Source organism: Sphaeramia orbicularis, chromosome 3, assembly GCF_902148855.1.
Source record: "Sphaeramia orbicularis chromosome 3, fSphaOr1.1, whole genome shotgun sequence".
Lineage (NCBI taxonomy): Eukaryota > Metazoa > Chordata > Actinopteri > Kurtiformes > Apogonidae > Sphaeramia > Sphaeramia orbicularis.
This window is the reverse complement of record NC_043959.1, coordinates 3,428,661-3,456,161: the sequence shown is the minus strand read 5'-3', so window position 1 is coordinate 3,456,161 and position 27,501 is coordinate 3,428,661. Positions and strand designations below refer to the sequence as shown.

The window sequence follows — 27,501 nt, the reverse complement described above, 5'->3', positions numbered from 1 at the left end:
TTCATTTCTTCTAATAAATGTATGAGACCTTGCAAAATCTAACTGCTCGACATCAAATCCATTTTTAGCTTTGATTTTCTTTTGATTTGGTCCTTGGAGCTGAATTTCATCATTTATATGTGTACTCAAGGCCTCATCAATTGTTAATTTTTCACTACATTAGTTTGAAATTTCAACTGAGGGTCCAAGAAAACCTAATGATCATCTGGACTATAAAGCCATGGTATTTACAACCAAACAAAGCACTGTTCATAACCAAAAGCACACACATATATATATATATATATATATATATATATATAAAAAAATCTGAATTTCCATGAGGGTTTTTATGGGAGGGTATTACTGTTCAATGCAGCTTCAACAGCACTGTAACAAAAAAATCTGCAATTGATGTATGTAGTGTTGTAGCTGCAAAATAAATGCAGAATCAGAATTGCACAGATCCAAGCTTATCAACTGCTATTATCAATGCATTTTTTTCTGGATGTCCTTATGTGTGCACATTGCATGTCAAAGCAGATGAGAAAACAAAGTGGAACTAACTTTCTAGTCTGGAAAAGGGAAAAGAAAGACTGAGAGAGAATTGCAGAGAAGTAATCAAGTGAGTGTGTGTTGTGTGCTCTCTGAGTTTGATGTCAGCAGATAACAGTGATGTTCAGGCGATGAGTTTGCCTTCGGTGCGTTTCTTTCTGTCCGTCTTGTTAAAAGATGATCGTTGTCTGTGGGTTTGTATGTGGACAGCCAGGACTGCATTCTGTGACTGTAACTGATGATAGTCATTTATAACATTTGACATACACTAACAGGCAACAGTGATGAGAAACTGCAACTTGCAATAGATAACTATGTTTCACACGACAAAGCTAAAGCCACAGTCTGTAGGTTTATGGGTATATAGGTTGTATAACTGAAGCCAACTGTAGCATATACCGCTAATTAACCTACAACAGATTAGTGTTAAAACTGTAATCACATGGCATTGATCCTAACAACCTGTGGGCCCACCTCATTTTGCATAAAAGAATCAATAAAGGATTTATAATAAGGAACTGGACTGTACTGTAAACTTGATAATGGCACTGGTATCAGTAAAATCTTATCAAGTCCCATTCCTCATTAGATATAAATTCCTATAAAACTTAGCTCTGAGGGTCAAATTCCAAAATGCAGAACATAACAGTGTGTAGTGTAAGGCTTTAGGATTTTGTAAGTTTCATGCAGTTAATGGGAGTTTGTCTTGATTTTTTTCCCTCAGGAAAATCTATGACATGAACTGGAGAGGAAGGTGAGTTGATTGGGACCCATGAGTTGGAAACTGAGACTCAGATCCAAATTGAAACAGAGTTTCAATAAAATGCCAACTACCATGTATAAGTAAGACAGTGTGAGTTCGACATATTCAGCGTTTTCTCTACCATTATAAGGGTCAGGTACAGCACCCACGCCACAGGCACCACCTAAGCCAAATTATTGTCAAATTAATGTGTAGAATATCATATCTACCTACAAGCTTGTCACCTAGATCTAATAGTTGCATGCAACATCAGATTTCTGTGTAGGAGAACATCCAACCCTACACCAGTGCGACTACATCTTCCACAGGAAGACAATAGCCATTTTTACACAAAGATCCTGGAAAAAAGGTGAGATGGTGATCCCACATTTTTGCCACCATTAACCAATTTCCAGAGCCAAGCCAAAGGAGTAATAGAAGTGAGACGGGCTGGACTTTTACACAGTGGACATGCGTTCCAGAATCAAAGGGGCAGTGACGCAGTGCAGCGCATAGTGTGACATATTACTTAGCATGCTAACTATAGCATCGGAAATACCACGAGCGTAGCGGTGTAACTAACCTCTCCAGGGTCTTTCACCGTTCCACAAATGTTAGCATGGATACAGTCCTCCACCTGAAGTAACAACAGCTCGCAGATCTCAGCATCTCACCAGTTCGACATCTTTCTGGTCGCATTGATTGTTTGTTTACTGCACATGGCCCACGCTCATTTTTAAATCCCCCCAGCATAGGGGTCGCACATGCAATACATCATCAAAACGTCACACCTTAGTTGCGGAACGAGAGGTGTTCCATTTATATAGTGTTCCGGAACCATGGTTCTACCTTTATCACGGCTCTGTTACTACCTCCAGAGGCGTTACAGAGCTGTGACCAAATGATCCCACCATTTCGTTGACATGGACGTCATTATGGAATAAAGATGAAATACTCCCAGAACAGAAGGGCTGTGTAAAAGGGGCTAGTGTCAAAAATGATCTTTTAGTCAGATAACATTTAGTATTCATCTATGTCATTTTCCCCCAAATCTTCCAGTCTTGTGTACCCCTTCCTAACCATAACCACAGCATCTAAGCTCCTAAGAACCAAGAGAAGGCCCTGTTATTGGTTCCTAAACATGGATACATAGCTGTATGGACCATATGCAGCCATCTGTCAGGACCTGCCTGTTTAGGCTGGAGCTAACGTGCATAGCTAATGTCACAACAGTAGACAGATGAACCATGGTAAATGCCAGAACTGTGGCTTCACTTCAGAAAAGATTGTGTGGGAAACACCCTGTTTGACTAGTGAAATGTAGGACAAATAATCAAAATTGAGGCACTTGTGACAGGAACAGAAGTCAGTTCTGGGTTGATCTGTGCATATGTCTGTATTTTTTATTGCATCCATTGCGTAAATGTTAGAAAATCTGTTTCTTTATGCATCCACAATGCAGGTAAGTTTGCTGGTCTTCAGTCTGTTGGACCGCTGGATTAAAATTCTACATGTCCATCATAAATTGACAGAATGTCACAAAATTTGCCAGAAACATCCATTTAGATTTAAAGAACTGAACTGATTAGATTGCAGTGGTCCAAGGTCAAGGTCACTGTGACCTAATGTCTGTCCATTTATACAGGACCCATATCTCAGGAATGCCATGAGGGATTTATTGCTAAGCATAAATGTTGAACTTGGACTCAAAGATGAACTGATCATTGTAGTGCAAAAATAGAAGTGCCTGAAGATGTGAGCTGTGCTTCATCTTTTCCTCTCTTGGTCTACTAAATCTATTGTTTTTCTTTAATAGCATTTTTTGATGTATAATAAATAGTAGATGTGTAAGGAAAAGGTAAAGGTAGAAAGAGGGTTACTATGCACAAAGTTAATACTATTTTAAATGCAATACAATGTAAATAGTAAAATTGTGAGCCACAGTCAAAGTCTAAAAATGACACCAATTAGGACTGTGTGCAGAGGCAGTAACAACCACTGGGTCATTGTGTTTGTACATAATGAATAAGCTATGCTGTATGCGTTCACCTGGGATGACCATAGACGCCTCAGCCTCCACGTTCTCCTGTTTCCACGGTCCCTTGTTAAACTCCTTCTCCCTCAGCGAAACCTCATAGGTCTTCACATGACGTCCCTGGGGATCCTAAAGTAAACAACACAACAGACTGTACTTCAATCTGTACATTAAACAGATTACACTTCAAATCACACATCTCATTTAGCTGATCTGGCATCAGGGGACAAGTGTGAACGATACTGAAAATCTGCACCATGCCGCATTAGTGATGTCTTCTGGCTGTTTTTTTTTTTTTTTTGCAGAAAGTCTTTTTTATTGGTATTTATGCAGAGACTCTACAGACATTGTGTTTCAGACATGAATCAATACAAACAAGAACAGTCCCCACCCCCCGCTTCCCACCCATGTTCCAACAGAGCCCCACTCCTAACAAAAAATAAATTAATTAAAATAAATTAAAAAGAAAATAAAATCACTGTACCATTTAGCAGATTGGCTTTAATTTCTCTATAATAAAGGGTCGGTCTTACTAAACATCAGTATGGGTGACATCCAACTTCTTTATGTGCGTTAGAAAAGGTTTCCATGTATCATAGAATTTCTGAACACACCCTCTGGTAGAATAGCGGACTTTCTCTAGTGTCAGGTGGTGTAAAAGGTCACTGATCCACATCTTAAAGGTTGGAGGGTGTTCCTCCGTCTTCTGGCTTTTAAACGTTTTTGTTTTTTAATATTTTACAATTCAATCAGTCTGCCCTGTGGCCTTGAAGTTACATTTGAAAAATTCAAGGATGTAAAATTCCCTCCTGTATGAATTTAATAATGCTGTTCTTCCTTTTTTACTGAACACACACTTCACGATCCAAGTCTTGCTCCTCTGACAGTACCTGGTAGATAAAGCAGACAGTCGGGGCTTGGCAGCTGTAAAGGAAGTGGACGTCGATGACCTGCAGCTCCTCCAGTCGTATGTTGAAGGCCTTGAGCTCGCGGTTGTCTCGGTCCAACGGGATCACCTTGAACAGGCCATCATACAGCCGCAGGCCGATCATACGGCATTCTGGGTCTACAATTCCGATAATGCCTGTCTCTGATGGACGGCCGATACGATCCTGCAAAAGGGGTTTAAGTATGAGAAGGTTTAAGGCTGGAGGTGGATTTCAGAGACACAGCACCAACCCATAAAACAGAACTATCTCAAACTTTAATGGTCTTCATATGCTTAAGCTCAGAAACGAGAAAGAAAAGATCTTAGAAGCTCAGAGTTTCTCATTTTTCCTCCTCCATTAAACTCCATAAAGGACACTCCACACCCAGTCTGGCATTTACACAGCTCCAAGGCACTTTTAATGTTGTTCAATCAAGATTTTATGATTTAAAACTAGTTTTAAATTCATCAAAAACAAAACTCATGTTATTTTCAAAAGCCAAGTCAAAGCTTCAGGACCTTCCTATAATCACCACTATTCACAGTGATGACTTACTGTCTTTCACCTCTCACATACAGCAACTTTTAAGGACACTGAAACTAAAATTGCATTTCAGTTCTATGCAGCTAAACTCTGGAACAGACTTCCTGATGATGTGAGACAGACCTGAACTGTGACAGTGTTTCAGTCCAGGCTGAAAACAGCTCTGTTCAACTGCGCATAGAACAACTGAAAGGGTTCTATCTGCACTCTTCTCTTTTACTTTGTTTTAACTGATCATTATTTATGTTTTATTGATTATGTTTTAATAGTAATTGTGTGTTTTTAACTCATCTCTTTTCCATTTTTGTAAAGCACTGTGAATTGCCCTGTGTATGAATTATGCTATACAAATAAATCTGCCTTGCCTAAAATTGGGTTTGTATTTCAGGATAAAACCTTGCCTCTCTTTTGAGGCTGAGAGGAGACTTGTTGCTGCCACTTTTATATCTGTGCTCAATTATGGGGACATTATTTATAAGACTGCGTCGTTTAAGTGTTTAAATGCCCTTGATACTGTTTATCATGGTACACTGAGTTTTATTACAGGCCTCAGAGCTCGGACTCATCATTAGTCACTTTTCCATTGGACATAGGCGCAAAACTTTACCAATATTCACTAAATGTCGAAAAAACAGAAGTGCGTAATGTCGGTTTTTCCATTTAATCATAAATGCGAAGATTAGTTTATTTATTATTGCGAAATGACACGAGAAGTCATGCAATAAACCTAGCGACAAACGTAAAAACCTTCTATCCTGTACTAAATTTTAAAAATTATTTGGTTTCCTGGTGTGTCCACACATACCGTGCCATGTCTCTTCTAAAGCTCTTCTTCTTCACTTGCTGTAACGTCTGTCAACATCCTTTTTTTTTTTTATATTCATGTGACTCTAGTTGTGGAAAAAGGTCTTTCCATTACAGTTTTGCATAATATACCATTTGCACTATGCCCGAAAAACCACCTCTTGCCAGCGCAAAAACTTTTGGCAAAATTATCGTTTTTCCATTAGGTGTATTTTTATACACAAGTTATATTCGCGCAATTTGAGGGTCAATGGAAAAACGTCTATTGTCTTTTATATGCTCGAGTTGGATGGACAGATCTTTTTACACGCAGACTGAAGCACCAGTATTCTTTTATCTACAAATGTATTTACGGTCTGCTTCCATCATAGTTACTGGTCTACATCTGTTGGAATGATTTAAATAATTACAGTCTCCGGTCCCATGATCTGATATCTCTACGAGTTCCAAAAGTCAGGACAGAACTGGGAAAGAAAGCTTTTAAATGTTCTGCTCCAACGTCATGGAAAAACCTACAGAAGATGAAACTAAAGGAATTGGTCTCTTTTAATACATTCCAAGTCATTTTAAATGAATGGGAAAAGGATCAATCTGGATGTAGATGTTTTTCTAATTGAATTGGGTTCTGCTTCGAGATGCTTTTAGGGAACATTGTTGTTAAACTTCTAGTACCTTTTGAAATAATGGTGATGTTTTATATGTATGTTCTTATCTAGTGTTTTATGGTTTTTGTACTGACTTTTGTTGTGTTTTATGCATACTTTTTAATGTATATTTTTAGTGTGGATATGGCTTTGATTTCCATTTTGCGTAACTTCTGCTGCTGCTGTCTTGGCCAGGACACTCTTGAAAAAGATTTTTAATCTCAGTGAGCTTTTTTCCTGGTTAAATAAAGGTTGTAACAATAATAATAATAATAATAATAATAATAATAATAATAATAACTAGAAAAGAACTCGGAAAGCGCAGACCTCCGCCAAGGCTGATCAGTGGCCCCCCCTGTGAGCCCCCCCCACACCAAGGAGGTTATGTTTTTACCAGGGTTTGTTTGTTTGTTTGTCTGTCTGTTTGTCTGTCCATTAGTGTGCAACATAACTCAAAAAGTTATGGAGAGATTTGGATGAAATTTTCAGGGTTTGTTGGAAATGGGCCCCCCCGTGGGCCCCCCCACCCCCGATCACCACCAAATTTAATCATTTCTTCCTTATCCCATTTCCAACAAACCCTGAAAATTTCATCAAAATCTGTCCATAACTTTTTGAGTTGTGTTGCACACTAACGGACAGACAAACAGACAAACAAACAAACCCTGGCAAAAACATAACCGCGGAGGTAATAATGACATTTCAAATCAACAAAGTTATCGGATCTTAAATTACATTTAATGGAACTCGTGGGGGAAGGGCTGGGCAATGTAGTGAAAAATGTTATGATGACGAACATTTTCATATCATCCACACTGATATTTATCACATCAGTATTTCTGTAAAGGCAGATTTCTGGTGTGAGTTAAAGAGGCTACATGGTTATTTGTGACCTTATAGTCTTCTATGATCAGAACACGACAAAAATTGGGCAAATGACTGCAATTTAACCAGTCTAGAAGTAGAATAATTCAAACAAATCAAAATCATCAAATTATAATAATGCTCAATGCAATTATAATGGTAATAAAAATAATATTCAATATCAAAATAAGCCTGTGCAAGATTCAGTAAAATAAAACACTGAACCATTTTCACATTGAAATCTAATGAAACATTATTACTACTTGTTTCTCTCACCTGGACGTTGCCATGAGCACGAGTGATAATGTCGATGCTCTCCCCGTTCTGTTTGTATTCCAGGATGCAGGCGTTGTACTTGGATGTGAGAATGAACAGCAGGTCTTTGCTCTCGCCCTGAACAAATGGGAAAAAAATAGGACATGCACATCATGATAAATTACCCAAGCACTAAATCCGCTTCATTAGTGCTATTGTGTCTATTTTAATTAGAGAGGATGTCTGTATGTCAGCCTTACACTACAGTGATTGTGTGTTGACCACAGAAAATGTCTAAAACTCCAGTGACCTACACCACAGCTTTTCCAGGATGTGCCTTTAGAACACACTCCTGTTACACGGTCAGTGTCATGGAGGCAGTGATCAAAACTGGCTCAGATACTGCAGTCAATGACCATTAATGCTTTTGTGTTCATAACGTGTATTTAGTGTTCATGTTTATCAGCTCTTAATATTTCACTGACTAAACTTAAGTATTTCGAAGAGCTGCACTGAAGTATAGTACATATGATTATGACAGGTGTGTGTGTGTGTGTGAGAAACAATTATTATTTGTATTTCTATCAAAATTTGCAGTGGTTTTTACTGAACTACTGTTTATGTTGTTAGTTTTTTTAAACTTTATCAAGGATAAATAAAAGTTATTTGAATTGAACTGACTCTTATCCTGTTTCTCGAAATTAACTGATTGAGTCTCAATCACACACTCTGTAGTAACACCAACCTGCTGTTCCACAAGTCCAGCAACTTGTGTAATTATAACAGCTCACACATACACAGTCCACTATCCATGCGACAACACTCACCATTTTATTTGTTGCTGCTGTAAAAACTGCAATTTCTCCCAGTCGAATCAATAACATTATATCTTATCTTATCCATTCACCTACTATTTTTCACCTAAAATAGTGTATGTCTCTAACAGAAATAGCATTTATTACTATTTTTATTATTATTATTATTATTATTATTGTTATTATTATTAACCCATTGATTACCATCATTTGGCTAGAACTCAGTTACTGCTGCAGTCCTTAATAATTTTTAGTGTTACTGGCAGAAAAAAAAATCTGCATTTTGTAACTGAAGCGATCTCTAAGGATATGAAACGTGAGCATCTAGTCTTTGCCTGTGCTTTCAGGTCGTAAGAAATCCACCCAATGACACAGACTTTGGCTGATTACAGGTTTTTAGACAAGTAAGGGGGTTGAATACATCATTGACTGCTGCAATTACCAATCACTGATCAGATTCAGTCAGTCATGCCCTGCATGTGATTCTCCTGCTCTACTGCGCTGTACACTGAGATAGGCATCTATATTTGTATAATTACCCCAACCCCCAAAGGGGAGGCAAGGGATATTGTTAATAAGCAACAATACGTGTGAGGGATGGGGTTTGTTGTGCCTGGTACCACTTGTTTTCAATTTAGAGAGCCCAAGAATTCTCAGTCCAAGTCCACCCATTCAGAGTCTAACTCCACCCACTGCTCAATTCTGAAAACTTCTACAAAGTGGAAAAGGCAGAGATGGAGGTGATCATTGTCTGAATGTGCAGGTGTGGATGTGACACAGTAGTTCAGGGACATTTGTTTGACAGAATCACAACATACTTATACAGAACCATATGAGGCTCTGAGAGCGTTAGTTTGAGTTAATTAGTTAGTATAGGGGGAATATAATGGCTTCAGTTTAATCTGCCAGGAAACAAGCAAGGTTTGGAAGAGTCTAGCGTAACTGAAGGAAAGATTTTTTTTCTTTATAACAATTTCACAACAGAGCTATAGTAAAACAATATTAAAAGTATGATGACTCTACATCGCAGGTGTAAAACATGCGGCCCGAGGGCCCAATCCGGCCCGCCGAAGGGTCCAGTCTGGCCCTTTGGATGATTTTGTGAAATGCAAAAATGACACTAAGATATTAATAATCTTTTTAGTTCAGGTTCCACATTCAGACCAATTCAATCTCAAGTGGGTCAGACCAGTCAAATACTATCATAATAACATAGAAATAATGACAATTCCAAATTTTCTCTTTGTAAATGTAAATATTTTCATGTATTTACACAAAAACAAAGTATAATTTCACAAAAAAAATGTGAATAACCTAAACAATAATACGAACAACCTGAAATGTCTTAAGCGAAGTAGGTGCAATTTTACCAATATTCTGCCTGTTGTTAAATGTTTTGCGTTTGTAGATCCACTGTGATCTGTAAGTTATAATGTACGTGTGTAAATGATAAACTGAGGCATAATATTGTTAAAATTACAGATTTTTTTCAGTTTGTTCATGTTATTCACATCTTTTGAAAGGATAGTTTGGAGATGTAAACCTTTTCATAAAGTAAATTAATTTTTTTCGCTCTGAAACATAGAGAAAAGTTTGGAGTTGACATTATTTATATATTATTATGTCATTATTTTACTGGTTCAGCCCACTTCAGATCAAATTTAGCTGAATGTGCCCCCTGAACTAAAATGAGTTTGACAGCCTTGTTCTACGTCATAAAATGAGGGGTCAAGACTCAAAAGAAATTTCAAACAGGAGGTGGCAAGATCACTTACAAACTGTAGCCTTTTAGATGCTTGTTGATTGTTTATGTGCATTATCACCCACATTGATGCATTTCATTACATGTGTAAAGAAACACAGCTCAAAAAAATCTTTCAGTGTCTAGTCTCACATGAACAGAGTGGACAATAACACTACCCCAACCCTTATCCTAATCCTAAAACTATTTCTAACCCAAAAATCAACTCCTTCCATAAAACAGCCATTTAAAACTGCAAGGACGAGTTAGAATGTCCTCACAACCACTGGCCAACACACATGCTTCTTACCTTTGGCCTAAAGAGCTCCATGACAGCAATCTTGCCATACATGCCCACTTCTTTGACGGGCCGGAGCCCCTCAGCTGTGACGACATAGATCTCCAAACGTGTGTTTTTAGCTATGAGCAAATTCAGGTCCTCTGCAGAGGTGAAGTGGCCTGTAGACACATCAGCAGCAGAACAAGTCATTTACACTGATGATCAGGTGAGTAAAAGGTGGATAAAAATCTGAAATTAAAGTAGCAACTGACATAACAAACAGTGCATTGTATAATTTTTTTGTCAAATTCTTAACAATTATGTAATTATTTTTGGGAAAACATATATAATCAATCACAAATATGAATCAAAACCTGTGAGAGGTAGCATCTATTGATAGCAACTTATTACAACAGTATAGAAAAGCATGACTTTCAATCTTAATAAAGAATTCAAATAACCCTCAAGGTAAAAATTTTAAATATTCACAATAAAATGTGCAAACTGAACAGCCTGTTGTATTCACTATTGGCAAAAAAAAAAAAAAAAAAAAAAAAAAAGCAATTGTCATACCTCTTTGAACTGAAATAACGTCAGCCTTTGTATTCGGGTCTTTCCATGAAACTGGGTTTATTTTGGTATCTGGCACTTTACCAGCTTTTTTAGACCCAGTAAAACAAAATTTAGACATATTTCCCCCCAGGATGTAACTAATGATGATCTAAGATAAATGCAAAAAAATTATACTCTTGCTGTGAGCCATCCCAAAATTAATGCATTTTTAATAAAATACTGGGGCCAAAAATAGGACCAAATCGGGACATGAAAAGCTACCTAGGTGTCAGTGGATTTTATTTTGAAAACATCGCTACACCTTATCCCACACCTGGGATGCCATCCTCCATGGGATGCCAGGCAGCAGGGGGCATAATCATCCCCTGTTGCCAGGCAAACTTGGATAAAACAGATGACGATGACACATCACAGCAACATCAAGTGACCCTTCTGAGGAAGGCTACAGGTTGTAGCTGAAACACATTAAAGTAAAAAATCAACTTTTTTTCATCGGTCTGACAAAAAATAAAAGGAAATCTTTAGAATTTCAGTAGACAGTATGAACCTAATCGGACTTCCACTTGAAATGGTCTTATATACAGTTAAAAATAAAGACACCGTGTTAAATTGGACAATCCTAGTTGTTTTTCTAATCCAGATATGCAAGTTTTTCATGAATCGGCAGTCTCATTCAAGGTCGTCTGTGGATTTGCCTTATGTAATAGAGTGGGTATTGGGAAAAAAAACCTGAAGGAAAAAGACAGGGGAGCTCATTATAGAGACCTGTGTTACATGCAGATTTTTGTATGCATGCATCAAATAAAAATGAGTTCTATCTGACAAATTGTTTCTGTTTTATTTCAGTAAATATTTATTTTTAGCATAGACCCAAAGTGCTTCCAATTTTGCTTCATAACATTAGTCTACATCTTTTTTGAATTTTTAGCCCCTCTGTCCTGCTTTTAGGGACCTGTTTCATAGAGACACACATATGTATTTGAAGAGCAGCACCACTTATTTAACTTAACCATAATGTCAGCCCATGCCATTATATAAAGGGGTGTTACTTAAAGCTTCAGTGTATGATATTATTTTTGATTTGGTGACACTGAGCAAAGGGAGGTTCTAAAAGTTTTGCCTGTATTTTATGAAGTGGTTTCTTTTTTTTTTTTTAAATACTATAAGTTTGTAAATCTTAGTTGATTAAAAAACGCAAACAAAAACTAACTCAACTTGCAGTCCTGCCCAGAATAATCATAATATGTATGCACATTTTGGTAAAAAAAAAAATGCATACGGTGATTACTGTGGGCAATATTATTGCATTTGAGGTTTGAGTCTACTTACTTAGATATCAATTACAGCACTCAAACTTTGAAATATCAAAACAACAAACTTAAACTAGAAGGAAAAAATAAAAAAATACAGACTATGTAACACCTTCTCTACGTTTTACTCTGCCATCTTAGTTTCACTACTTACAAAATATGAACATATAACAGAGATTGTTTTTGTTTTTAGATTAGATCACCCCATGTCCTGCTAAACTGGACTTGTAAATTAGAGCCATTTGCAATTGTGCACCTGAACAGACTGGCTTTTGTGCAGATCTAATGTGACTTTCTTCACCAATTTGTGCAGGTCTGTCTACTGCCCATTAATTACAGGATCTGTTCCACAAAAATCTATTCATATTCTTATTAGTATTATAGGCACAATGGAGGGGGAGGTAAAAAGATGTCCCTGCAAGACAATTTCAATGATTTCACAACATTTTGGATCATTATTATTAATATATCAATGTGCAAATATGTGATGCAGGGTGAATAACAAACACAATCCAAAAAGCTGTGAAATAAAACTCCTTTAGAAACCAATAGGTTCCAGATTAAATACGGGGAGAGTCTCGGGGTTGCTTTGATGCTGTAGCCCTGATTCTGCATTAATTTGGTTTAAGTGCTGCACAAAATGACACGTGCTGCACTTAAGCCTGATAATGGCGGAGAAAACCCGGAATTATACAGAAAACAGGTAAGAAATAAGTAAGGTAAGAGGAGACAGTAGAGGGGTACTGCATCTCATCACACTGGGACTATTAAGAGGATTAACGTCGAACGGTAAGAGGTTGTGTAATGATATTAGACCAATATAACAATGTGTTCGAATCTGATGTGATCCAAATGGGAGTAAACATGATTTTAACAGATTTAAACCCCAAACTCATGGCTGTAGGATGTAGTGTACTTTACATTCAGGGTATTTGTATTTATCCCCCTGTCAACATGCATGCATGTATGCCGCATGTAACCGAAGACAGCAGCATTTTTATTTTTATTTTTTTTGTACAATCTCACGCTTGCCAAGGATAGAACACAGAGTCCGGACTGTAAGGTGAATCAAAAATGAAGGATGAAACATAATTCCACAACGAGACATACGAATTAGGCTAAGGGAGCAGCTAACGTCAGCTATATTACTAATCGGCGGTGCAAGACTGGCTGCATCTCCTTTACGGTAAAACAGATGAGACGAAAGCCGATGAGAGACGTTTGTGTCAATAGCCGTACGCATATAACCATGCCTGGTCCACCAAGTAAACATTTGACTTGGCAAAACAACAGCTAGCGGCTGCTACAGGCCCGTGTGGAGCACTTGACTTGTAGCGCGGGAGCCCAGTTAGCATGCAGGTGGCCAGTGTTCAGCCGCCGCACAAAAACAACCACCAGACCCCGATGTTTACCTGTGATGCAGGCGTTTACCGCCGTAGGTTTCTGGGCTGTTACCACGTAGTTGTACGACATCTTTAAGGACAATAAAACAAACACCAGTGCAGTGTTTTAGTCTCACACAAGTGACAAAATCATTGATAGTAGGAATCCGGAAGTTGTAACTGCGCCGTTGAAGAGCAAAGCAGAAAAAAGTAGCAGCGCCCCCTGGCGTCCAGGAGGCCAATTCACCAAGAAAAAGCAGTAAATATGTCGAACCTCAGTGCTATACGTCGTTCATCAGTTTCGAGGGCCGTGATATATGATCAGAATGTAAAACAGTGTAAACAACTGCAATATACGTGGTTTATTTAAAAAAAAAAAAAAAAAAAAAAAAAAATGTTGTCTCTGTTCCAAATGTGATATCTTATTGGAATAATCTATTTCCAAACCTAAAATGGAAGAACATCTGGTGTGTACCCTCCAAATATTTAATAATAAACAAGATAAAAGAAGTTTCTTTCAAATTAATTCATCGTTTCTATCCTTCCAAACTATTCCTACAAAGATATAAAAAAGATATCAGTGTAGTTCGCTCCTTTTGTTATCAATCAGAAGAAAATGTATATCATCTGTTTTGGTCCTGTCCCTTTTCAAATATTTTCTGGCAAGATGTCTGTTCTTTTATTTGTCAAAATATAATTTCTGATTTTTCTTTTACTTATTCAAAAATATTGTTTGGTATATGCTCATATCCTGCTAACAAATCAGATCAACATTACATAATCAGTTTAATTATATTTTTGGCAAAATACCACATTCACAAATCTAAATTCTCAAATCTCAAACCTTCTTTTTTAATTTTTAAAATTGAGCTTACCCAGTATATTTCAAACATTCAATACTCTAAAAATAGAAAAGCTATCAAAACCACTGATTTATGCAACAGATTTGAACTTTGTGTAATTTGATATATTTTCTTTTCTTTTTTTTTGTTTGTTTGCTTGTTTGCATGGTTTGTCCCCTGGCTATGTTCTGTTCTGTTTATGTCATATTAGTGTGTTAATATTACATTGTACATTGTCATGTCATTATTGTACTTTATACAACACTAAATAAATATGTTAGAAGAAAAAAAATATGATCAGAATAGACAAATGAACCAATACAGAGCCATTTTAGAGCCATCAAGTGAAATGCCTGCTCTGCTCTGTATATGTAACCCTTTCATGCATAGTGGTCAGTACAGTGAACAGCTATTCTACAGCTGTTCTCTTGTATATTCAGGGGTTTTATTGTTTTAGTTGCATATCAGCCAACACAGTGGATGCTTATGCACTCATACACTGCAGTTCATACAATTGCTGTAACCTTGCTGTTCTTCATAAACTTGATCTGCGCTAACATGTTTGTGTAAATCAATTTCTAGTTGTTATTAGACTGTAATTAACAGTTTTCATACACATTTTTTTTCCCGTATGATGCCCATGAAGTAAGTAATAATTAATATTCGAGTATGCTAAAATGTGAGAAAACATCAGATTAGCTGCATTAAAAATGTTTTGATTTCATAGTTTTCACACATTATATCACTTTCTATTATTGCATCTTAAATATGTGTTTCTTTGCTTTAAAAATTAAACACATGGTGTCCAGCTGAGTGGATATTTTTGTAACTCCATAAAAAAAATAGGGTCATTTAAAAAAAAAAAAAAAAATTTCAATCACATTGTTTTATTCATGCACAAAGAGGAATAAGAACACTCAGAATAAAAAATCTTGACAAAGGTTCTCATAATTCATGCATCAAAAGGTTAAAAACCAGACAATATAAGGTGCCATGAGTTAAAAACAGCTTCCACTCATCCATTCATAAGTCTATCTACCACTCAGTAATAAGTAATGAACAAAAACAATAGAAAATAATTAATGATCAACAATAAATAAGCACTCAATTGATAAATAATAAAATTAAAAACTAAACAATGTTCTGTATAAAGTAAAAATATAAATTTAATAGATTTCATCAAAAATTTCAGTCAGCTTGTATTGTAATATCCAACATGGTTCCACATAATATTCCTCACAAACCCATCTCATCACAATGGTGAGAATAGTTACAATTTTTCCTAATCTTATTTGTCTGATACACAAATATGTACACATAATTTTATCGTTTTTGTATCCGTTAAATGTAACATTTATTACAGTTTTAGATGACATGACAGTGTATTGCCCTCACGTCTGAACACTAATTTTCCTTTGAGAACAGTGACCCCTGCTGTTGTAATAACGCCATTACATCAAATGCGTTTTAACCTCTGACTTGGCTGCATTAGGGTTGATTGGAATATATTGATATGGCTTTCTAAATGGGAAACACAGGCATGCGACAGCAGAACTACAACAAATTTTCATCCGAAAAACTTATGAATCAAAAGGGAGAGCCAAGGGGGAAAAAAGGAAAAAAAAAAAAAAAAAAGGAGAGCTAAGAATGCTTATTTTCTATGCTGAATGTAGCAATAAAAAGAGTGTTATGTTGTTATTGACGTTACTATACCGTGTTTCTGGGATTTGTATGTTGTGTTTGGGTTCATATATCTTTAGGGAGGTCATAAAGTTTCAGAAATGTAATTTTTATAAATGTTTAATGTCTCAGTCTGTTGATTCCGGTATGTCCGTTTCACCCTGAAAGCACCATGTGTAACCATAGAAACAGGAGTCGAGTCGGCGACAACCATGGACTCTCAATAGCATAACTAAGCTAGGTTATAGTTCGTATACAACATGGAGACGCCGGACAGAAACTTCACCATAAAAATAAATGTTATTCAAGGAAATAACCTGGTAAGTTGAGTAGATACTAAGAAGGTCTTTTATTTATTATTAGAATTATCACTGTCATTAAATATGGCTAATGCTAAGATATGGCTGGAGTTAACTGAACATCAAGACAGGAGTTTGTCTCACTTCTTAGTCAGTCATATCCTAATTTAATTGTGACTTAGAGTCTGGTTTGGACCAACTATATATATAAAGTGTCAAGAGATAACTTTTTTTGTGATCTGGCGCGATATAAATAAAATTTGATTGATTGAGTGATTTAATTGGTTTTCCCTTGTAAGTCGCTTTGGAAAAAAGCGTCTGCCAAATGCATAAACAGAAACAGTTTTGACACTGGCCGAATAACTGAGATACAGTCGAGTATCTTAAAACACGTTTTACACCAAGATGGAATTTCATCTACATCATGTACACACACGGCTTACATACATGCTCATAAATAATATTTTTGAATCAACTTAAATTTCCGGTAAACAGTTTTTGGTTATTTATGCTGTAAAATTACTTGGAGTGGAAAACTTTGAAGTTAAAATCAGGAGCTAGACAGAGAATATCAAGTAATAATGAAAGTGGTTTGAAATATTTATGCTTTGAGAGTATAAAAGTGCTGATGAACTCAAAATTAAAACCCAAGAATTATACGTTGATATCTAATGTAATCCTGTCTTTGAAATTTTCCATATGCTTTTTATCTTTCAGCAAGGAAAAAAAGACAACTTCCAGAGCTTTGTGCGAGTGGAGGTTGATGGTTCATTGTTGGGAGAGTCAGAGAAGAAACAGGGGGATCCAGTGGAAAAGCAAGTCAGCTACGACTTCACCTGCAGCTTTCACTGTTCCAATGACGCTCAGACTCTAACGGACATATCCCATAAACTGATCATATGTAAGCTGACTGAATATAGTATTGTGTCTCTGCCTTGTTTTTCTTCTAATATTTAGCTTTGGGGCTTTTTTGTGAGTTTATTTAAGTCAAAATCAAATCAAATTTTATTTATATAGCGCCAAATCATACCAAAAGTTATCTCATGACACTTTACATATAGAGTTGGTCCAAACCAGACTCTAAGCCAATTTACAGAAACCCAACCGAATCCTCCAGGAGCAAACACTTGTGACTGGTGACAGTGGCGAGGCAAAACTTCCCTTTAACAGCAGAAACCTGGAGCAGACCCAGACTCCTGGAGGATGGCCGTCTGTCTGGACCAGTTGGGGTTAAAGAGAGAGAGTAAAGGAAGACAAAAAGAGAGAGTGATAGAGTTAGAGAGAGACTGGGGGAGAAGGGGGGACGTAGGGGGAAGTATAAGTTTTCGGATTTAGCAGCAAATGGTGGTGAGGAAACCAGGAAACAGGTCAGAAAGACAGGGGAGCAGCATGCAACAAACAGTAGGGCCAAGAATCAAAGTGAGGACATGGAAGTGAATGCAGCTACTTTTGAAGCACTCACTTGTCGTGAACCAGCTTCTGATTTGCAGTATATTTATGAATGTCTTCCTTCACTTTTCCTCAATCTGTTTTCTCCAACTCTGTGTAAAGTGCCATTACCTACTTGTGGGATAGCTACAACAAATGGCACGATGGGAGGGATGAGAGGGAACGATTGTATTTAGTGTAAGTAGATATGCAGTAGGCTTAAAGCAGGCTGATACTACACACACACACACACACACACACACACACACACACACACACACACACACACACACACACAAATTCTACTGACATGATATTTTACAGTAGTGACCATTATTACATGTTGTCCTGTTAACACAGCACACAGGTGCTGAATACAGTCCAACATTTCTGCTGAGGCTGTTTTATTTGAACATCCTGTGGTTTCTGAACTACTACTTTATGTATCTTGTCATTAATATGCTTTGCAGACTGGCATATTTTTCCATTCTTGCAGACTTTGCAGGTTTGATCAAGTCAAAATATCAAGAGTCCAAAAGTTTTTAAATGAATTCTTGAATACTGTTTAGGTTAAAGCTAAACACAGATTAGGCTGCAGACAACACTTATCACTTATGACGCAAAATGATGATGACTAACAGGTGCACAAACAAAAATAAAAAAAAAATTACAATCAGTGATTGGTTTTGGTGTGTTCAGTGACAGTGTTCGAGTTCCTATCTGAAGAGAAAAAAGTGGAGGCGAAGACTGCAGTCCTGGGCCAAGCTGTGGTTGACCTTCTGCCACTGGTGCAAGGTAAAACCATATGGTTGGAAATATAGTTTCCACCTAATAAGAGATTTATGTCATGTCATCGTCCTATCTGATTCAGTGGTCAGATAAACCAGGCTGTCCCCAAATGTCACTGGGTCTTTGTGGATTGAAGAACAACACAAATTGAACCAAATGACCTGAAAAGTCAGGACTACTGCTACTGAAATTTTATTTTATTTTTTTCTTTGCAATTAGGTCAACAAAGCTTCTCATCCTCAGCGCCCCTCCATCCATCCTGCCCCCCAGCCAAGGGCTCCATCCATGACTTCAACAATAAGGTTGGTTGGGAACGTGAACTTTAGAGCTTTTGAAAATCATTGGAAGTCTAGTGTATCATATTGTTTAATGTGATTGGATCATTATAACTTTATTTAATTTTATTTTAAATTAATATCAGTTTTATTTTAGTTCTTCTATTATTCATAACTCAGGTGTGCTGTCACCTTTTTATTTGTTTTCCTAATTCTATAATATTTATATTTCTATAACTTGTTATATATTTCTTTTTTTTTTTTTTTTAAACACTACTTTATAATTCTAATTCACTGTTTCCTTGAATAACTATTTTACATAGTTTTATTCTTGATTCACTTTCATGGTTGGTCACTGGCTTTGCTTTTCCTGCATTTGTCCTTCACTTTATGCAGCACATTCCACTTCTGGAATGACATGTGCTATATAAATTAAGTTTTGCTAGCTTGCTTATGAGTGAATGAGACATTAAAGAACTGATCTGGACTTTGTAAAATGGAGTTGTAGCAGGAACGTATCCACAGTCAGTGTGTTTCCTCCAGAAAACTGCATTCAGCACAGCCCAGTTTGAAGAAGCAGACAGAAGCACCAACTCAGACGCTGTTATATGAATTGTTTTGGATGAGCCAACAGCAAAGAGAGGACATTTAGACACCTTAACAAAGTCTACTCACAAAAATCATCTTAAATCTGCTGTGTATTTAGAGGATTTTTACCACTTTACACTGCTATCAGCCAGTCCTTCCTGAAGGGGAACTAAAGGTGTCTTCTGTAATTTTAGTGGCTGTTCTAGTGCTTGCCCTATCAGTTATCATGTTTGTTTTTTCTATGACTTTACAACAAACTAACTAACCGAAGGAACAGTAGACGCTCGAGGTTTCTGCCTGTTAAAGGGAAGTTTTTCCTCGCCACTGTCACCAGTCACAAGTGTTTGCTCCTGGAGGATTCTGTTGGGTTTCTGTAAATTGACTTAGAGTCTGGTTTTGACCAACTCTATATATAAAATGTAAAGAGATAACTTTTTTTGTGATCTGGCGCTATATAAATAAAATTTGATTGATTGAGTGATTTAATTGGTTTTCCCCTGTAAGTCGCTTTGGAAAAAAGCATCTGCCAAATACGTAAACATAAACATAAACATAAACAGTAGACCAGCAACTCTTGTGTTCCGAGAGGTAAAGTTTAGAAGTGAGACTACATGTATAGATGTAGAGCGTACTTAGAATATGTTTACCCCTTTACTGCCATCAGGGGAGTCTTGTAGATTTGAAGAGCCACATCATGATTTCATTTTTGCCAAAAAGGGCTCTCTGACAACAACATGAAACAATGAAAGTATTATAAATGTAGCACACACTGATACTGATGTTTTTAAGGAGCGCTGTTTTGTGTGTAGCTACACATACTTCTGCCCCCTTTCACAGAAGTACATTGTTTTGCTACTGTGCCAAACCTCCTGTCGGATTCCCATACTAACTGCACCTTATTGTAGGTAATATACTAGGTCCATAAAAGCACCTGATACAAACCTGCCTTGAAAAATACAATCTAACCCGTTAAACTGATGTGAGTTTTTGCCTCAACATGTCTCTCTCAGTTAATAATGTACAATCACAGAGCAGTAGCAGTGGCAGCCTGGATAGGAAAGCGTTAGCTAGGGACAGACAGAAGCAGACGTTCAGAGAAGCCGCTTTGATGTGGAAGAACATAAAGTCTTCTGAACTTGCCAGGTCTGGGATGGTTACAGCTCAGGCTATTGTCAGAACGTCAACAGCAGAGACCAGTACCTTTAAAATGTAACTCTACATAACTAAGGTTATTTGTAAAACAGTAAGTCTCTGTTTTTCTCATCAGTGTATGGAGATAAATAATGTTCTTTTCCTGATAAAAATGCTCATGTGTTTATATTTCTTTCTCAGCCATCCTTGGATGTGCTTGTCAGTGTATCCGATCCCTTGCTGACTGAAGACGCACTGTCAGCCTCCAACCTGCTAAAGGTAACTGTGGAGACGGCCTACTCTGTCCCTGAGTCATGGACTGAACCGCCCACCCCCCCTTCATGTACGTATAGCGCCGCGCTGGAAGTCCCACTTACTGCTGAGGTGAGGCTCTGCTTTTCATATACGTAGTTTACTGAATATTTATTATGACTGTATCTGTCAAAGACAAAATATGACATTATCTTTACATGAAAAACAACTTGAAGGAATATGTCAGGACAAATCCCAGTTTCATACAGACAGTGGATGGGCTGTTCCTTCCTCTGTTTTTCAGAAAGACCAGATACTATTGTTTTCTAATGGTGGACTGAAGGCAGGGGGGCAGAGGGAGGAGAGGGGCCGCCAAAAAAGGAGACCCCATCAAACCCTGCTGGTCCCAGGAAACATGTTCCTGCCTGGAGCCTATTTCCAGGCTGAGTCTATTGAGCAGGAGGACGGTGAGCTGACGGGGTCACAGGTAACGTACTGTTCTTATCTAAAAACCAGGGTAACACAAAAAATATGTATAGTAGTAGATCCTTTCATTAATATTAGGCAGTATTGTGGGAATGCTCCCTGCTTGTTGGAATATTTGCTGTATTTGTTGTTACTGTCACACTTGATGATGTAAGTTTTCCTCCAGGACCTGAAGTTTCGTAAGGAGGCAGAGACATTGAAGAGTCGAGTGAGCTGGGACACTGAGATGTGCTGCTTTCTGAATGCAGAAGGAAGTGTCAGGTCAGATTCAAACACAACCTACTTCATCTACGGTGGTGGTCCAAAATCTGGAAAAAGGAACACTGTGTGTCTGTCAAGAATGTAAAGAAAATATTCTATAAATGAACCAAGTACCAGTTGTTGCTTAAATGTTCTGGTTCCACTGCCTGGAACAACCTACAGAATGAGCTAAAACTGAAGGATCTGGTCTCTTTAAATACATTCAAAGTTATTTTAAATGAATGAGAAAAGGATAAAACTGTATGGAGATGTTTTTCCAACTGATTGAATCACGTTCTCCTTTGAGATGCTTTTATGGAACATTGTTGTGTACTTTTAGTACCTTTTAAATTACTGGTGGTATTTTATATGTACGTTTTTAGTTTGGTTTTTATTGCGGATGTTTGACTGAAATTTCAGTTTTCTTTAACTTCTGTCACTGCTGTCTTTGGCCGAGATTTTTAATCTCATCGACTAATTTTTTTCCTGATTACATGAAGGTTATTATTATTATTATTATTATTATTAATAATAATAATAATAATAATAATAATAATAATAATAATAATAATTTATTCTTTTTCCAAACCGCCTTGTCCTAGAGAAGGTTGCATCTACCAACAGGTAAAAGTAGCATATTCACTTTTTATTCAATCATTATCATACTAAAACAGGTATTCTCCGACAATTATTTGCTTAGTACTGGCCTGACTGTATTTAAAATAAAAATTATCTTTGTCCACATGAGCATTTAGTTTCAGACATGATCTTCAAACATTGCAACATGCCTGAAAGACACAGTATATGATGTGTGGTGCCAATAACGCCTCTGAACACTGGATAACAAATTACTGGTCACTGCTGTGAATCAGTAGTATCGTGATAAAACACAGCAGCAACAGGGACGACAAGAAGGGCATCACCTGTGATTCAGGTCACATGTTGAATTAACAGCTGGTTGTCAATGGTGATGTCTTATTTACTTCCAGGAAGGGTCATATTGAAGAGGGTCCATGAATCAGGAAATGATATGTGACTGGACTGATCAGATATGGAATGTAAACATCTACATTAGGTGTCTGTGTCATTGCCTGCTTCATTACCTCTTTTTTTCTACTACAGCACAGCCCTATAATTCTTACATTTGTGTTACCAGTTGTTCTTCTTCTTATTAGGGGCTCGGGCATCGACACGAGCACCTCTCCCCCATTGCAAAGCAATGGGAGAGAGGTGCTCGTGGCGAAGCCACGAGCACCTATTGTTCTTCCGCGCGTTTATTATTAATATTATTCATCTTCCGGACAAAATTTCGCCGATTAATGCGGCCCGAACCGCTGGAAATAGGCCAACACATGTTATTACAAAAATGTGCGTCCTGCTCGGGAATAGTGTGCTATGTTATAGGCGTGCCATTCCGATGCACGGATTTCGTTAAAATGCGAAAAAAACGGTCAAATTTCTCCATCCGAAATGAATGGGGCCATTTTCAAGTGGCTACCATTCCCGAACGATTTGTCCTAAAAATATTCTGTCAACGCAGAAATGTTCGGCTTCGCCCAAAGATTATCTGTGTTTTGACATGGTAACGATATCTCTTACGGTTTTCGCGCAAGTATGCGAAGAAAAACCCCATTCATTTTCAATGGGAGCGACAAAAAAGTTGCCTTTTTTCCGACCGCTACTACTTCGCCATACTTTCACCTAGAGACTTCATTTGAACTTTAAAACGCAGGCATTTTTGTCCTCTCCATGCGAATGTACTTGGTGTGAGGATAGGGTTTACGGTTTTCAATAGGCGAGTCTTCAAAGACCCCCAGGTTGACTCAAAATCCTCATTTCTAGAGTGTGTGGTCCCCATGGTAACGGCAGCTAGAGTGAGAAAGGAGTGAAAAATTCACCTGAAAATTCTCTGAATAAATCGCCCTCCCGGCCAAACGATACATCACAGGCAAATGATATTTTCCAAAAACGTAGCCATGGTTCCTGGGCTTCATATGAACCCATGTTTGAAGACCTAGCTCTTTTTAAAGTGAAATGACAGGCACTAGTTTGGAGGCAAGTCCCTTCTTTCCCCCATTAACTCTCCATTATAGCAGATTTCTTCTTGTCCTTCTCGGTTGACTGTTTTTAAACTGCCTTAACTCAGTCATTTCTCACAGTATGTGAAAAAAACCTACATCTGTGTGTTCCCCAGGTCCTTCTGACGCTCACGGTCATTTCGGTTTTCACCTATCTTGTACGGTTTTCCCATAATTAGCAGTTTTCCGGGACCTGTTCTGAGTGCCTCACTCAGTCTATTCCTGCTGCTCTGTGTGTCTCTCTCTCTCTGTGTGTGTCAGTGCAGCGCCGTTGCTGCGGCAACAGCCCCTCTGCTCTGTGTCCCAGGTGTGTCCAATAAACTGAATCAGTCTGACATGTTTCTCCTCCCATAGCAACCCTGGAGAGTCCATAGCAACGCTGGGTGTGTGAGACAGTACTGATACGACTACTATTACTTTTACTACTATGATAACTACTACTACTACTAAAAATACAACCACTACTACTGAAAGTACTACTACTATTACTAAAAATACGACTACTATTACTACTACTACTAATAAAAATACTACTACTACTACAAATACTACTACTACTATGAAAACTACTTCTACTACTACTACTAAAAATACTACTACTAGTATTACTAAAAATACTACTACTACTACTACAACTACTACTACCACTACTACTAAAAATATTACTTCTATTACTACTTCTCCTTCTACTTCTCTTCCTTTTACTGATAGAATAAACTGATTCAAACTGATTCTTTCTCATACACACACACACACACACACACACAGAGTATAGAACACAGACAGTTGAAGCTCAGGTGTCAGGTGATCAGCATCAGCCAATCAGGTCACACATGACTACAACTAATGGGGAGAGGAAAAAATCAGCCAGAAAAGTCCACTTTTTTCCAGACACTACTACTTCGCCATACTTTGACCAAGAGACTTCATTGAAACTTTAAAACGCAGGCATTTTTGTCCTCTCCGCACGACTGTACTTGTTATGAGGATGGGGTTTACGGTTTTCAATAGGTGAGTCTTCAAAAACCCCTGGGTTGAGTGAAAATTGTCCACATTTCCTGAGTTAGAGTGTGTGATGTCATCACACTAGAGTGGAAGAGCAGTGAAAATTCAACTGAAAATTCTGTAAATAAATCGCCTTCCCGGCAAAACCATACATCGCAGGCGAATGATATTTTCCAAAAACGTAGCCATGGTTCCTGGGCTTCATATGAACCCATGTTTGAAGACCTAGCTCTTTTTAAAGTGAAATGACAGGCACTAGTTTGGAGGCTCATCCCTTCTTTCTCCCATTGACTCTCCATTGTAGCGGATTCCTTCTTGTCTTGGTCAGTTGACTGTTTTTAAACTGCCCTAACTCAGTCATTTTTCACAGTACGAGAAAAAAACCTACATCTGTATGTTCCCCAGGTCCTTTTGACGCTCACGGTCATTTCAGTTTTTTCCTATCTTTTACGGTTTTCCTTTAATTTACAGTTTCTCGGGACCTGTTCTGCTCCAGTCTTAGCCTATTCCTGCTGCTCTGCGTCAGTTTCATTCTGTGTGTGTGTCAGTGAAGCGCCGTCGCTGTGGCAACTACTACTGATACAACTACCAAAAATACTACTACTACTAAAAATACTACTACTACTTCAATTACTACTACTAATGGTGACATCTGTCAGCCGCCAGACTTTGACACACAGATTGTCCATATAAAGTGAATGGGAGTTCAGAACACAGAATTCCCCTCTGACCATGAAGTCTTTGGTAACGTCGAACCGACATGCCCCCCCGACCCCCGAGCCCCTCTCACGATTTCCGCGTGTGGAAATTGTCTAGTTATTATTATTATCATCATTGTTATTATTACCTCCGCCAAGGAGGTTATGTTTTTGCCAGGGTTTGTTTGTTTGTTTGTCTGTCTGTTTGTTTGTTTGTTTGTTTGTTTGTTTGTTTGTTTGTCTGTCCGTTAGTGTGCAACATAAGTCAAAAAGTTATGGACAGATTTGGATGAAATTTTCAGGGTTTGTTGGAAATGGGATAAGGAAGAAATGATTAAATTTTGGTGGTGATCAGGGGTGGGGGGACCCACGGGGGGTCTGATCAGCCTTGGCGGAGGTCTGCGCTCTCCGAGTGCTTCTAGTTATTACTTAGATACTTTAGTGTAGACCATTTGGGTCACAGGATGGATGAATCCTGCCACTGGGTGAATATTTCTGTCAGTGTTTCCTCCTTTCTGTTGTTCCCATCAATACATAAAAAAACAAAAATCTCTGAACAACACATACTTTTGACAAATACTTGCTTATGTGAGGATTTACTCATTTAAACACCACAGCTCATGTCCTCACATGTCCTGACATTATCATCATTGCATCTTGCACTAAGCACAATCAAAGTGTGATTCATTTAACCCATGAGTGCCCAACCCTGGACCTCGAGAGCTACTATCCTGCATGTTTTAGATGTTTCCCTCTTCCAGCACACCTGATGGTCATTTTCAGGCTTCTGCAGAGCTTGATGATAGGCGTATCATTTGAATCAGGTGTGTTGGAAGAGGGATACATCTAAAACATGCAGGACAGTAGATCTCGAGGACCAGGATTGGGCACCCCTGATTTAACCCATAAAGACCCAAACATCCACAACCAACCAAAATCATCTACTGGTATCTGCTATAAAATGTCTAATACCTGTTGGTCCACTATCAATACATGTAAATAATTGGTGTAAAATACAGTTTGTCATCTTCTCATGGTCATCAGATATGACCCATTTGGACGTTCAGAGGCTCCGTGGTGAACATGGAAACTCCATCATCTTCTACAACATTGATTCACCAGTAAAACCCATGGAGTTTGAGAAATGACAGTGGATGGACACACTTGTTTTATGTACAGTTAATGATATATTTTTATTGAAAAAGTCTGACTTGATCTAATAACCTTTGAATTTCCTCAGAGCTTTTATGAACATCGACATGTACAATCAATTAAATATAAAAAAAATACCTGATTGTCACTGAAAAATACAAAAAGCAGATGATAATATTGTAATAAATGGTGATAAATCACTTGAAAGAGACAATAATTTGGAAGTTGTGACAAAAATTGTTGTGGATTTTAAAGGGTTAAAGACATACATACAAGCCAGACAAGTCAGTGAGTTGTTTTTCCTTTTACTGGAATTTTAGTGGATTTAGCCATACCTGTCACTATTGCTGGCACAGCAGTGGAAGAGGGCGTGGCTAGTGGTTGGTAAAACCACAACAAAATAATTAATGTACTTACCTATTAAGAGTAAGCAGTAATAGGACATTATTGAGGATGTATTGTTCCACAGACGTACACAATCATCAACCAGCACAGAAAAATGCACAGAAATATGTTATGATATTAAGGTATAAATAATAGGATATTTAAAGAGAGAGAGAGATGTGGTTAATATAAAAATCTGTGCATCGATGGTGAATGCAGGTTCCGTGAGAGAATCAGTGAGAGCAGACTGTGGCCGTTGGAGATCATGAGGTCTCGAGCATCTGCCAAACTGGTAAGATCATTTTATTATTAAAGGCAGGTTAACTGTTGTATGTCTCCTTCTAAACCACACCAAATAAAATAGAAAAGGGGACTAAGACTCACAGTTACGTGTGTGTGTGTTGGTGTAGGCGACTGAGGACAACCCACTGATTCCTTTTCACGGTGTGGCGTTCGTGGACATGGGCCGACTCCTGTTTCCTGGAGTCACTCGTATCAGAGGAGCCTACAGAATTGAACCCTTCTCTGAGACTGAACTACTGAAGAAGGTTACACACTAATACACACGTTCAACCTTGAAGAGATTTAAAGTAGTCATCAGTAGGTGTGTGGTGTGTAGACGACAGACTGTGGACCAGGACTGGGTGACAAAAAGTAATATTATATAAAGATTTATCATCTGGAGGGTTTATTTTATTTACTTAGTCAAGTAAAACACACTGG

At 37.8% G+C, this 27,501-nt stretch overlaps 2 protein-coding genes across 2 annotated transcripts in view; one reads left to right on the top strand and one right to left on the bottom strand.

Moving 5' to 3' along the window:
* The window catches only part of ddb1 (damage-specific DNA binding protein 1), a 126,912-nt gene extending 113,266 nt beyond the window's left edge, over positions 1 to 13,646 (bottom strand). The window contains exons 1-5 of the mRNA XM_030128387.1: positions 13,482 to 13,646; positions 10,217 to 10,365; positions 7,372 to 7,488; positions 4,202 to 4,423; positions 3,326 to 3,440 (exon numbers count right to left, since the gene is read on the bottom strand). Of these exons, the coding sequence (XP_029984247.1) occupies positions 3,326 to 3,440; positions 4,202 to 4,423; positions 7,372 to 7,488; positions 10,217 to 10,365; positions 13,482 to 13,542 (664 nt within the window). The 5' untranslated portion in view covers positions 13,543 to 13,646. The remainder of the gene's footprint in view (positions 1 to 3,325; positions 3,441 to 4,201; positions 4,424 to 7,371; positions 7,489 to 10,216; positions 10,366 to 13,481) is intronic.
* A 2,587-nt stretch (positions 13,647 to 16,233) lies between these two features.
* LOC115412725 (cilia- and flagella-associated protein 70) overlaps positions 16,234 to 27,501 on the top strand; it is a 25,298-nt gene continuing 14,030 nt past the window's right edge. Inside the window, exons 1-9 of the mRNA XM_030125353.1 lie at positions 16,234 to 16,293; positions 16,990 to 17,173; positions 18,400 to 18,495; positions 18,709 to 18,791; positions 20,685 to 20,867; positions 21,040 to 21,222; positions 21,388 to 21,482; positions 26,998 to 27,070; positions 27,189 to 27,326. Coding sequence (XP_029981213.1) covers positions 16,234 to 16,293; positions 16,990 to 17,173; positions 18,400 to 18,495; positions 18,709 to 18,791; positions 20,685 to 20,867; positions 21,040 to 21,222; positions 21,388 to 21,482; positions 26,998 to 27,070; positions 27,189 to 27,326 — 1,095 coding nt within the window. The remainder of the gene's footprint in view (positions 16,294 to 16,989; positions 17,174 to 18,399; positions 18,496 to 18,708; positions 18,792 to 20,684; positions 20,868 to 21,039; positions 21,223 to 21,387; positions 21,483 to 26,997; positions 27,071 to 27,188; positions 27,327 to 27,501) is intronic.